A 12,678-nucleotide genomic window follows, 5' to 3' on the forward strand; every position below is an offset into this window, starting at 1 on the left:
CATGCCGACTTTTCTTTTCTCTCCCTTTTCCGTCATAAAAAAAACCATCGGCGAGGCCTCCAGCCTCCTCACTATATGCCTTCGGATCCCTTCCCCCCAAAATCGCGTCGCACCTCCTTCATTTCTGACCTACGGTGAATCAGCATCGCGCTGTCCCTTCTTTTTTTTTTGCCGTGTTGACATACCCTTATCCCTTCCCCGTCGCTGGCGAGTCGGTTAATCATGGCTGCCATTCCCCTTTCATTGTTAACAAACTCAAAAGTATGCATACAATAATTTGTGTTAGATCTGATTTTTAGAAAAAGAATATCTATTAAATGGAATTTTTTTTTTAAGGAGTAATTTTATTTATTTACTTTATTATTTTATTTATTTATTAATAAAAATATAATTATTTATTGTATTAATGGCCTAGATTGAATTTTGCTTAAAATTTTGTTAAAGTTAAATAGCCTTTTGAACAGATAAATTGTTATAAATTTTTACAAAAAGACAAATTAATATTTTAACATTTAGGTAAATTTAGGCATATTTAAAAACATTCGTCTCAATTAAGAATGCGGCATACGCATCTTTACGAGACATTTTAAATTTAAGGATGCAATAATGCACCTTGATAAATAGCTTTTAGAATTAATTTTCACCAATCTATTTTAAAAGATATTGATGGACATTTTCGGTATAAATAAAAATGAGCGAAATTTAGGTCTTAACATAATTTATCAAAATAGTTTAAGTCCAGTATAAGTCAATAAAAAGCGACCGTGCTAGAATCACGGGACTTGATGGGTTCCTCATACCTTCCCCACGATCAATAGAGTTCCTTACTCGGTTTTTTGTTTTTGCAGACCAACAAAGAGTCAGTTCCTTTTGATTTGGGATTTAATAAGTGACTTGGAACACCATAACTCAATTCCAAGGGGTGACTCTTTAAATAAAATAATCTTTATTCAAAACCATCACTTTAATTGGAAAAATCCTTCGACTCGACCTTCGAGCGTAAAAGGGGTATGACAGAGCCAATGCTAGCACAACTCTCGAACCATCATAAGATTAGTTGACTACATCCTCTCCAGAGTCAACTCCCATAGCAGTAACAGTCAAATCAAGTGTTCCAAGAGAATGGAAACACAATGCTAGCTATCCAAATGATTTCATCATCGGAAATTTAGATGAGGGTATGCAGACAAGAGCTTCATTGAGAAAGCAAGCGTTTGTTGCCCTTGTATCTCAAATTGAACCAAAGAAGACTGACAAGGTCCTCAAAGATGAATCTTGGGTCTAGGATATGAAGGAAGAATTAGACCAATTCGAACGAAGTCAAGTCTGGACTCTAGTTGAAAGGCCCAAGAACTGCTCAATAATTGAAACTAGATGGTTCTACTGAAACAAACTAAACGAAAAAGGAAAGGCCTATGAAATTTTGATGAGTCCATCATGAGTCTTGATTCAGACTCATCTGAAAAAGATTTACAGGGGAATGATTGGATCACTACTCTGTTTGACCGCTAGTCGACTAGTCATTACGTTCAACATATATAAGTGTGCTAGGTTCCAGTCGACTCCCAAAGAGTCTCATCTGACCGTCGTTGAAAGAATTATCTGATATCTCATTGGAACTCAAGCTACTAGACTATGGTACCCTTGCTCTTCTCATTTAAATTTAATTGGATATTCAGACGTGGACTTTGCAGGTGATAGAAAAAACAATAGTGAAATGTGTCAAATTCTTGGTGATGCCCAGATTTTATAGCACAATAAGAAACAAACTTCAGTTGCTCTTTCAACCCTGAATTCGAATGCATAGCCGTTGGAAGTTGTGGTACTCATATATTATGATTATGCATTAACTACTTGATTTTTAATTTGTCGTTAGAATCTGTTCTCATAATGTGTGATAACACCAGTGCTATTAGTTTGTCTAAATATATTGTGCATTATTCTAGGTCTATACACATTGATATTAAGCATGATTTTATTCGAGATTATGTAGAAAATGGAGATTTTTCTTTAACGTTTGTTGACTCCAAAAATCAATTGATAGATATTTTTACGAAATCCTTGTTAGAAGAAAGATTTTGTTACCTTATAAAGAGACTTGGAATTCTCAGTATTAATGACCTATGATTTTTATCTTTGAAAAAAAAATCTTTTTTACTTGTTTCGAATTTTTCCTCAAATTTTTAACCCCCAAAATTGGTTTTCAAAAAGGGTCATCATTATTTTCACCACTTTTTACATCACATCTACTGGATCTGCACCTCTTTACCATCCCAACATCCCTTCTTCTACCTTCCTTTCACTTCTATCAGTCATCTTTTTACTTCACCTGCTTCATCTTCTCCTACCATCTCCTTTTTGAACAGTCGTATACATCCCCTCCTCTCTTTCTCTAAGTTCTCCTATCCGTCCTTTCTTCTTATTATTCTCCTCTTTAAAATCCAATTCCACTCTTCTCCCATGACCATAATTCGCTCCATGGCCAGTGTTTCCAAACCCTTCCTAAAACTCTCTCTGACAGTCCTGTTCTCCTCTTCGAGTCCTCTGACAAATCTTAATCGAATTCTTAATAGTCAAATCTTATCAAAAGATGTACTACTCCCAGCCTAACCCCCTCCACCGATAAACCTTGTAAAACCACCTTAAACTTCTTCCCTTCAGAGGATATGCACAAGTTCTAAACATTCTCTCAAAAAGAAAAATTCTCTGCCTTAAAAAATTGCTCCATTATATCCGGTCTCATAATTAATCTCTATCAATAAAAAAATGCTTTCTATAATGTCAGTCACCTCTTTAAGTTTCAAGATTTATCCCTAGTGTTTCGTTTTTGTGGACTTGAGGTTTATGAGGATCCAGTCTGCATATTTTATGCGAATCTCGCCTCTCTCTTGATAGTAGTGAACTTGAGACTCTTGTGCTTGGCAAAAGACTCATCCTGAACGATTTTCTGTTTGAAAAAGTATTTGATACAAAGTTCTCTAATGTGATTTATTTCATAAGTGGTATCTTGCCTAAAGATTTTGAGGTAAGTTATGAAGAAGCGAAAAGGATCCTATCTGACTCAGACACAGTATCGTCCAATTTTGGTACTTTGTCCCTTTGTTTCAAGTATCACATCATGGCCCACATAATTGCTACCACTCTGATTCCAAGGATGGGATCCCTCAACAAATTACCTGTCGTGATGCATTTGTCCTATTTTGTCTGGTTAAAAAATACAAGATCAATTGGGCAACCTAGATTCGTGAATATATGCTTGAGAGTGCAGTAAATGTTCATGACTCCGCTAGTTTACCATATGGTCTACAAATTACTCAAATTCTCTTGTATTTCTCTATTGATCTCTCTTCTTTACCCCCGATGGAAGTCATTGCTACTTATGACTCTAAAACTTTTGTCAGCATGGGCTATGTTTTGATTGATAATGAATGGTGCAAGAAAGATTCTGCCCGAGCAAAATCTGAAGTCCCTAAGGTAAGCTAGTCTATTTATAACCCCATGATTACTGTGTTGAGAAACTAGAGAAAATCAAAGATCGCTTCAAAGCTATTGAGGAAGGTGTTATGCTAATTCAGGAGTTGACTTTCAAATTACTAGACCTAGGGAAGAGAACCAACACTGACATAGGTGTGGTCTGGCTGGCCCTCGCAGGTTCAAACAAGAGGGCATCAAGCTATTTACTCGAGTGTTCACTCGCATGGACTCCCTCAAGTCCCAAGTCAACTTCTTAAATAATGATCTTGCTATTTTCGTTCAGAACTCCTACTCCTCATTCTTTAAAAATATTGAAAAATCCTATGACAAGTTCTTCCATAATACGCCCAATAGCCTAACATACTTTCTGGCTAAACGGTGAGTGATGACTTTTATTCAAAAGGGGGTCCTGCCCCTTGTTTTTGTTTGGCTGTAAGATGATCTTTCGGCACACTATCTGCCACACCTTTTTTGCTCTTTCCTAGTCCTTGGTAATTAATTAGCTTATTTCTCTGCTATATGTCTACTGCTTTATTTTTTGCTGCTATGTGGTTCTTTTTGATTATGCCAAAAATGGAAGAAAAATAAGAACATCAGAAGTACTTACAAGTTAGGGGGATCAAGTCGACTTTCAATGGATAAGTGTCGACTAATTCTCAAGAAACAGAACAACATCGAAAGTACTTACAAGTCAGGTGGAGCAAGTTGACTACTATGACAAGGAAGTCAGTTGATGTTTAATACTTGTTTGTCATTATCAAAAAGGGAGAGATTGTTAGCCTCCTACATTTTCGTTTTAGGTTTTAATAATGACAAACTAATAAGTGGACATTTGCAGGATATTGAAATTCTCTAATAATGGAAAGAGATTTTGCATAAATAATATTGAAGATCTTTAATGGGAGAATATCTCGCACAAAGGCAAGGAATATCCCCTCCAAGAAGACAGTCCTACATATGGAGCTACATCAATTAAGGATTTTGTTGGACAAGGAAAAAAGAAACCACATTAACTAAAGATCTCGATGGACAAGACAATCAAAGAATGATTGAAAGTACCTCACGGCAAGACCAAAGAAACGAAGATCACACCCTCTGCATGGATATATTTAATATAGACATATATGACTGTGAGAAAAGAAGATCGCGCCGAGTATAGACATACCATAAGATGCAAATTCCCTCAATCAAGGAATCAAACGAAATCCTTGATTGAGAAGAAATCCCTTGGGTTTCCTTATAAAGAAAAGAAGTAAAGAAACAGAAGACTATAAAAGTCAAAGCAAAGGACAAAAGACACCACACAACTTCAAGAAAAAACTTCAAAGTGTCTCGATCTTAATCTTACAAAGCTTTTTTACTTATCAATTTACAATAGTTACATAAAGAATAGGATCGAACAACTTTGTAATATACACTGAAGCTGATTCACAAGATTTGAAGAACAAAATAAGTCTTTGAAACTTGATCATCATTATTGTACTCGACCCCGACTTTGAAAGATCTAAGGAAACTTTAAAACCCAAGGAAACTGGAAGTAGGCACCATATTGGTGTTCCGAACCAGGATAAATCTCCGTGTCCTTACTTTAAGTTGATTATTTACTTGTCTATTTATTTAAATCTAATCTTTACTGTAAAGTGTGTTAATTTGCAGGCAAGTCAAATGTGAAGGCTCAATAGTCAACTCACAGAAAATTTCAATTCATCCCCTTTTGAATTTCACCTACTACAAATGAATAAATAAGGAATTATCATAACTGTTAAACTTATATCTATATTTAAAATATTTGATTGCCGTGAAGGTAATTAAAGAAATTCGTGTTCTTTATTCTGTTGATAGTAATGATCCAGTAATAAATATTATTATATCATATTGTCAAAAGTTCCTTGAGGGTAGGGGTGTGCAAAAATCAGACCAACCGATAAAAATATTATTGGTTTATTGTTATTGGGTTAATGATTTTTTAATGGTTTTATAAAAAAATTATTGAGTTATTGGTTCGATTTGATTTTTTCTTATTAGGTTATTGGGTAAACTGATAACCTATGATACCTATTGAGTACAAGTGAACCATACTCATGCCTACTACACCCTTTCGGTGTAGGTCCTAACTTGAGTGTGCCTCTGCTTATTTGCCTCGGGCGATTGTTGGAGCTTCCAAGGTAGCGATTGGATATTCATGCGTCTGGAGTTCACCTCTATATTTCTATAGTAGTTATGTCTTTATTAATATTTGGAGACAAAGTATTATTTCTTCATGGTTATTTTTCTGATATATTTGACTCATGAATTGTATTAGTAGTTCTTACACTATTGGATAGTCCTTTCCCATTGTTATGATTACTTGTATGGTTCAGTTTTATTTTAGAAGCCTTACCTTGGGATAGTTCTATCTTTTTCTCTTTTTGTATCAGTTTGGGTGATAGGCTTACTTGTCAAGGTACGCCATGACAAGTGCTATCATGACCCTCATTTTTGAGTTGTGACAAATCAAAACCCCGACTCTCTATGGGTAAATGTTCTCAATATCAAATATGGGGTTAGAAGGCCCAACAGACCTACCCGCATGCACAACAACAATATTTCTAGAACTTGAAAAGCCATCCAAAGAGCCTAGAACTTTTGTAAGAATTCCACTCAATGGATGGTCCATGATGGCAAGAGAATGCACCTATGGAAAGGCAGATGGCTGCCTAACCAACCCCCTTTAGGTAACCTTATCCAGGCCCTTTCAATCTTAACTTTACTGATTTGATTTTTAATCTGTAATGATTTGATTTTCATTGAGAGTGCATCATGCAGAAGCTATTAATTGCAAATCATTATGGTCACAATTCAGAAGACACATAAAACAATACTAAAAAGCTTAATATTATTATATTATTTGATCAATTGACCTACATGTAAAACTTAATATTAAGAAAAACATAAAACTATTGGGAGAAAATCTCCCCCTAAACAAGACTCGTAAATGACTATATTGTGGATGTTACTGTGTTATGTTATGAGAAGGGGGTCTTTAATTTATGGAAAAAAGGCCCAAAATACCTTTAAACTATGAGAAAAGGTTCATAAATACCCTCCTTCCATCTTTGAGTCTAAAAATACCCTTAATGTTTGTTTTTAGGCTCAAATATGACCTCAAGTTAATGATCAATGGATGGAAACTTAAGTCAATGTTTTGGTTCTTGTAAAAAGCCATATGTCATTTTTTAATTGGCTATACATTTTATTTTAATTTTTCAGACCTAATCTGTTGACCCATTTTAAGGTAAACAGAAAAATCTTTTTTCCTTCGTTAGAAATTACGTTGTCTTCCATATGGAGTCTGCATCTCATCTGAGTCCTTTCTTCTTCGTTCAAAGTTAATGAAGATCATTCTTTCAATAGTTGCAAAAAAAAAAGGAAAAAAAAGATCGGCAATATGAAAGCTAAAAAGTGGAAGGCTTTAGGACAATTAGAAGTAAAACTCTTTTGCTGGTTACTGAGTTCATGAAAGCAGTTATGCTAGGACTATGTTTAAATGACTTTTGTGATGAATTAATTCTCTGCCAATGTTTTGGCAATGACAATACCTTTATGTTGATTTTGAGTTATCAATGACAACTAAATTAATTACTCTTGTATTTTAGTTCAATTGTAGTTGAATTCAATAGTTTGTTATGTGAAACATCAATAACCATGCCTTTATATTGTAGCAGGTTTAGTGTTCAATGTCAATAACAGTTCAATATTTCATTTCCTAAAGGGTCAGCAGAGTTAGTTGCTAGTTCAAGGTCCATAATGAGGAATTAATCTTGAATGAAGAAAGGACTTAGTCTAACGAGAGAGAAAATATTTTGTATGTTTACCTTAAAATGGGTCAACAGATTAGGTTTTAAAAATTAAAATAAAATGTGTGACCAATTAGAAAATGACATGTGACTTTTTACAAGAGCCAAAATATTGACTTGAGTTTCCATCCATTGATCATTAACTTGAGGGCATATTTGAACCTAAAACCAAACATTAAGGGTATTTTTAAACCCAAAGATGGAAGGAGGGCATTTATGAACCTTTTCTTATAGTTTAAGGGTATTTTTGACCCTTTTCCCTTTATTTATAGATATTCTAAATCTTTCCTCCAAGAAAAAGGTTTGCCAAATATGATTTTTTTTTATTTTTCTTTAAGAAAAATAAAAGTAATTATGGTTCTACTTTTATTTTCCATCAATAGAAAATTAAAACTCAATTTTGGTAAGAAAATCAGGACAAAAATCCTAACATTATTTGGTATAAGGTATTAATTAATTTCAAAATTATTTTATCTCACCATTGTACAAAAATGGTGGGATTACTATCCCATGAAAAAAGAGGAATAAAAATAGTCCATGAGATATTGCACCTCATGAAATATCCTTACTTATCTCATTCAATGTACCAAACGACCCCTAAATGTCTTCGTTCTCATAAAAAATATGGGTTAATAATGACTTTCTTTTTCATGACTTTATTCTCATAAAAAATATGGGTTAATAATGACTTTCTTTTTCATCACTGTACGAAATGCGGACAAAATTACCAGTTGAACAAAGATTGAACATGACTTCAAATTAAATCAAAATTTAACATTAAGCTGAGTTGAAGTTAAAATTTTGTTAGATATGAAATTTGATTTTTTTTTTTCCATAATCATGAAAATTCATAATTGTTAGAAATTACAAATACTTCCCCAACTCTTATAGTATCTTATTAATGCCCTATTTGTTTGCATTTAATGGAGGTCTGAATATGAATAATTTCAGCTCATTAAGTGTATTTGTTTTTTTTTTTAAAAGAGCCTTTTAATGTATTTGAAAACATCTGAATGGATCAAATATGAAAAGTAATCTAAATAGTATTCAGATTCTTTTTAAAATATAATTCCTAACTCTCTCACTTCATTATTTTCTCTCTCTTTTTACGTTATCTCTCTCCCTCTCTTTTCACATTTATCTCCCCCTCTCTTCAAGTTTCTCTCTCTCTTTCTCCCTCTTCACTTGTTTTTCTTCTCTTTTAGGTATGATTCACGAAATCTTTTTATAAATATTTTAGTTATCAATTTGTGTATTCATTATTTGCTAAACTCTAAATTTCTGCTTGGAATTTTTGTTTTGATTATAAAATTTGTAGTTCTTTGGATAATAGAATCTTATATGTGCCTATTCATAATGTAACATTGAACTTACTAATGATATTTTCACTCAGATTTCATGGTTAACAAATAAACATGTGTCCGTTTTTGTATTAATTAGTTATTCAAATACTTTAATATTTATGCATCTAAGTCAAAATTATATCTGATTAATTATTTTAGTTTGTTGGATCAGTTTAATTGACAGATTACTTTATGTTGAATTTAATTTTTTATAATTACATCATATCACAATAATTTTTAATGGATATATCTTTTTTTAATAATTTAAATAATTCAATAATTATATTTAACATAATATATTTATCTTTAAATATTTTAATTATCACTCAAATAATAATTTTGTTGTTTAAGTTAATACTTTATGTAATATTTTTTTCATATAATATAATATTTTATTACTTTTTAAATTTGAATTGCATACTTATTACAAATAAATAAATTATGTACATTCAGATGTTAAAAAACAAACAGTCTTAATTATTCAGTATTCACATCTAGATACAACATCTTAATCATTCAGATATCTATTCAGATTCAGACGTCTTAGTCTTAAAAAAATAAATACACCCTAAATGAATAATTATAGTTTATAAATGAGGTATCAGAATAATCTAAGGCGCTGCATTAATAAATCACAAATTTCTATGTTTCTTTTATAAATAAATGTTTGTGATTACAAATTTTCAAATACACATAATCTTATAAAGATTCATTAATCCAAATTAAAATTCAATAATAGTGACAAGTTATTATTTAAAAAAATCTTATAAATATTCATTAATCCAAATTAAAATTCAATAATAGTGACAAGTTATTATTTAAAAAATAACCCTTCCACATGTACGAACAGACTAGCCACTTCAAACATGTTTTTTTTTTTAAGAAGATATAAACTTTTGAATCACATTTTACATTAAAATATATTAAAATCACAATTTTATGCAAATTTCATTAAAAAAAGTTGATCTTAAATCAAAACTTGAAAAATCTCAAATCCTACGCCAAAGCGCCTTCTTAAGTTAGAACTTAGAAGACGACGAATGCAATACGATACACACAATTATGATTCCCTCTTTGATGGTCCTACAAATGAATCTTGCTAGTACAATGTTTCATCTTTGACAGCTTCTTTGAAAGCTAAATTTGTGGTCCTAGAAATGAATCATTCTAGTACAATAAGTAAAGAAAGAGATAAGATTATTTTGTGGTTGTGCTATCTTACGATTGAATTTATAATCGTCCAATAATTATCTATCACAAAGGAAAAAAAGGATTTACCATTTAGGATTATCATCATTCCTGAAATGGCGAAATAAATATACTTTTCACAATTTCTAATAATTTAATTTTATTTGTAATTTGTATGCGTCCATAGTGTAGAAACTTTCCATACTATTGGAGATTTTTTTTTAGTTATTTACTGTATTCTTCATGTTATCAAAAATAATTATCATAGACATCAGCATGTTTTGTGTAACATTAACTTAACTAAGTGAATAAATTGTCTATTATCGGTGCATAAAAGTTAAATTTAATAGTATTTAATAGCTTTTAGAAGGATGATTACTTTTTAAAAAGTGGTTTAAAAGAGCTGAACACATTTATCGGTATTCCACCATTCTTGTTTTAAATTTACCCCTTCAATCCATATTGAGTAATGTTTTTAGTTTCAGCACATCTCTTAATAAAGTGTCCTCACTCTTAAATAAGAAGATGTATTTTCACTAATAGTATATCCGTAATTAAATACTATATCCTATTTATATAATTTCTTAGTTACATAAAATATTGTTGAGTCACACATTGAAAAAGAAATAGGTAATTGGTCTCCTAATATGGACTCTAACAATTCTTACCTCAGAATTGAGTTAGTCTGAAGATGGAGAAAAACAATTAATACCTTGCCGATGATATGAAGCATCACTTACTTTGAAGAAAACTAAAAAGGTAAAAATACCACTTACTAATACTTAGCAGGTTTCCCTATATATTCTCAAGCTTTCTTGAACTATTGCCTATTCAAGTACAACCATTCATTATCAATGCTGGAGATATCTTGGGTTTTCATAGCGTTGGGTGCATGGCTAATAGCATTAGCTTTTCTCACAAAAAAGTTCAACCATCCAAAAAGGAAACTACCACCAGGTCCAAGGCCATGGCCAATTATTGGCAATTTGAACCTGCTTGGTTCACTCCCACATGAGTCTTTGCACCATCTTTCACTAAAATATGGAGATTTAATGCTCCTAAAGTTCGGTTCCAAGCCTGTTCTGATAGCATCATCTCCAGAAATGGCTAAAGAGATATTAAAAACACATGATGCTATCTTTGCTTCTCGTCCTGCATTGGCAGCGGGTAAGTACACTAGCTTTAACTACTCAGACATAACATGGGCACCTTATGGAGCATACTGGCGGCACGCTAGAAAAATCTACCTAACGGAGGTATTTAATCCCAGAAGCCTCGACTCATTAGAGTATATTCGTATTGAGGAAAGACGAATTTTGACCTCTCGCCTTTTTCCTCTCTCAGGAAAACCAATTTTTCTTAAAGACCATTTACCTCTATTTGCTCTTCGCATGATAAGTAGGTCGGTTATGAGTGACAAGTACTTTAGTGATCATTATGATCAGTCAAACTCAGATGCTTCAATAGTAACATTTGAAACATTGCAACAGATGTTGGACGAGTGGTTTTTTTTTGGTGGGGCAATTAATCTTGGGGATTGGGTACCTTGGCTTAGTTGGTTCGACTTGCAAGGGTACGTAAAGCGAATGAAGGAGTTAGGAAAGAATTGGACAGAATTTTACAAATATGTAATTGAAGATCACAAATCAAAGAGGCAAACAAAAAAGGATTTTATTCCAAAGGATATGATTGATGTTCTGTTGCACCTTGCTGATAACCCTAATCTTCAAATGAAGCTTACGGCTGATAACCTGATGGGATTAATGCATGTAAGTTTACTTATTTTCTCAAAAACTAGAACAATATTAGATGACAATAAGATAGACCATTTTTTTAATTTGTTGTTAATATTTGGCGTTTGTTTGCTATGTATTAATGACAGAATTTCATAACGGGTGGAACAGATACTTCAGCAGCAACAATAGAATGGGGATTCCAAGAACTTTTGAGGATACCAAACATTATCGAGAAGGCACACCAAGAACTTGACAGAGCCATTGGAAAAGAACGATGGGTTGAAGAAAAGGACTTCTCCCAGCTACCTTATATAGACGCCATAATCAAAGAGACATTTAGATTGCACCCTTTATGTGCATTGCTTCCTCCCCATTACTCTACTGAGGATTGTACTGTTGCTGGTTATGACATACCAAAAGGGACAGCTGCTTATATAAACGCATGGTCTATAGGAAGAAATTCAAAGTATTGGGATAGGCCAGAAGAGTTCATTCCAGAAAGGTTCATAGAAAATAACATAGACATGAAAGGACAAAACTTCTCACTATTGCCATTTGGTTCTGGAAGGAGGAGGTGTCCCGGGTATAACTTTGGAATTAAGGTTGTTCGAGCAACAATGGCTGACTTGTTGCATGGATTCAATTGGAAATTAGCAGGAAATTTGGAAGATATAAGCATGGAGGAGATTTATGGATTGACTACACATCCAAAGAGGCCGATATCTATGATCATGGAACCAAGACTTCCCCTCCATCTTTATTAGGATAAGTACTTTGTTCTATTCTTATCAATTTAAGTTTTATGCCAGCATTAAGTTAAAATAAAATTCCACTATTTGATGAGGCAACAATTCTTGCTCTATCCTATAAAAATCTGTTGCATATATAAATAATAATCCCTTCTTAAAAGCATCAATCAAATGTATTAGTTTTATGAGTTTAATATGGGACAAGAGCAAGAAAAATCATAAGAATAACCTAGAAGCCTTGCCCCGTTTAGTCTCTTCTCATTTTATTTACTTTTCATTTTGTAATCTCATGTTTAACTTTTGACTTGCTTAAGTTAAAGATGCAAAAGAATACATATCCTAAATCACATAC

The 12,678-nt window shown here is 32.6% G+C and overlaps 1 protein-coding gene across 2 annotated transcripts; it reads left to right on the plus strand.

Moving 5' to 3' along the window:
* The first annotated feature begins 10,450 nt into the window (after window positions 1-10,450).
* On the plus strand, window positions 10,451-12,425 carry LOC107867625 (cytochrome P450 71A1). Of its 2 annotated transcripts, XM_047410423.1 has the most exons (3): window positions 10,581-11,097; window positions 11,332-11,610; window positions 11,724-12,425. In XM_047410423.1, the coding sequence occupies exons 1-3, from the start codon at window positions 10,696-10,698 to the stop codon at window positions 12,339-12,341; spliced, it is 1,299 nt and encodes a 432-aa protein (XP_047266379.1). In that variant the 5' UTR covers window positions 10,581-10,695; the 3' UTR covers window positions 12,342-12,425. The 2 variants fall into 2 exon arrangements, with proteins under 2 accessions (XP_016569428.2, XP_047266379.1); XM_016713942.2 differs by having other exon boundaries at window positions 10,451-11,610.
* The last annotated feature ends 253 nt before the right edge of the window (window positions 12,426-12,678 follow it).

The sequence above is a fragment of the Capsicum annuum genome, chromosome 4 (genome assembly GCF_002878395.1).
Source record: "Capsicum annuum cultivar UCD-10X-F1 chromosome 4, UCD10Xv1.1, whole genome shotgun sequence".
In the NCBI taxonomy this organism is placed as follows: domain Eukaryota; kingdom Viridiplantae; phylum Streptophyta; class Magnoliopsida; order Solanales; family Solanaceae; genus Capsicum; species Capsicum annuum.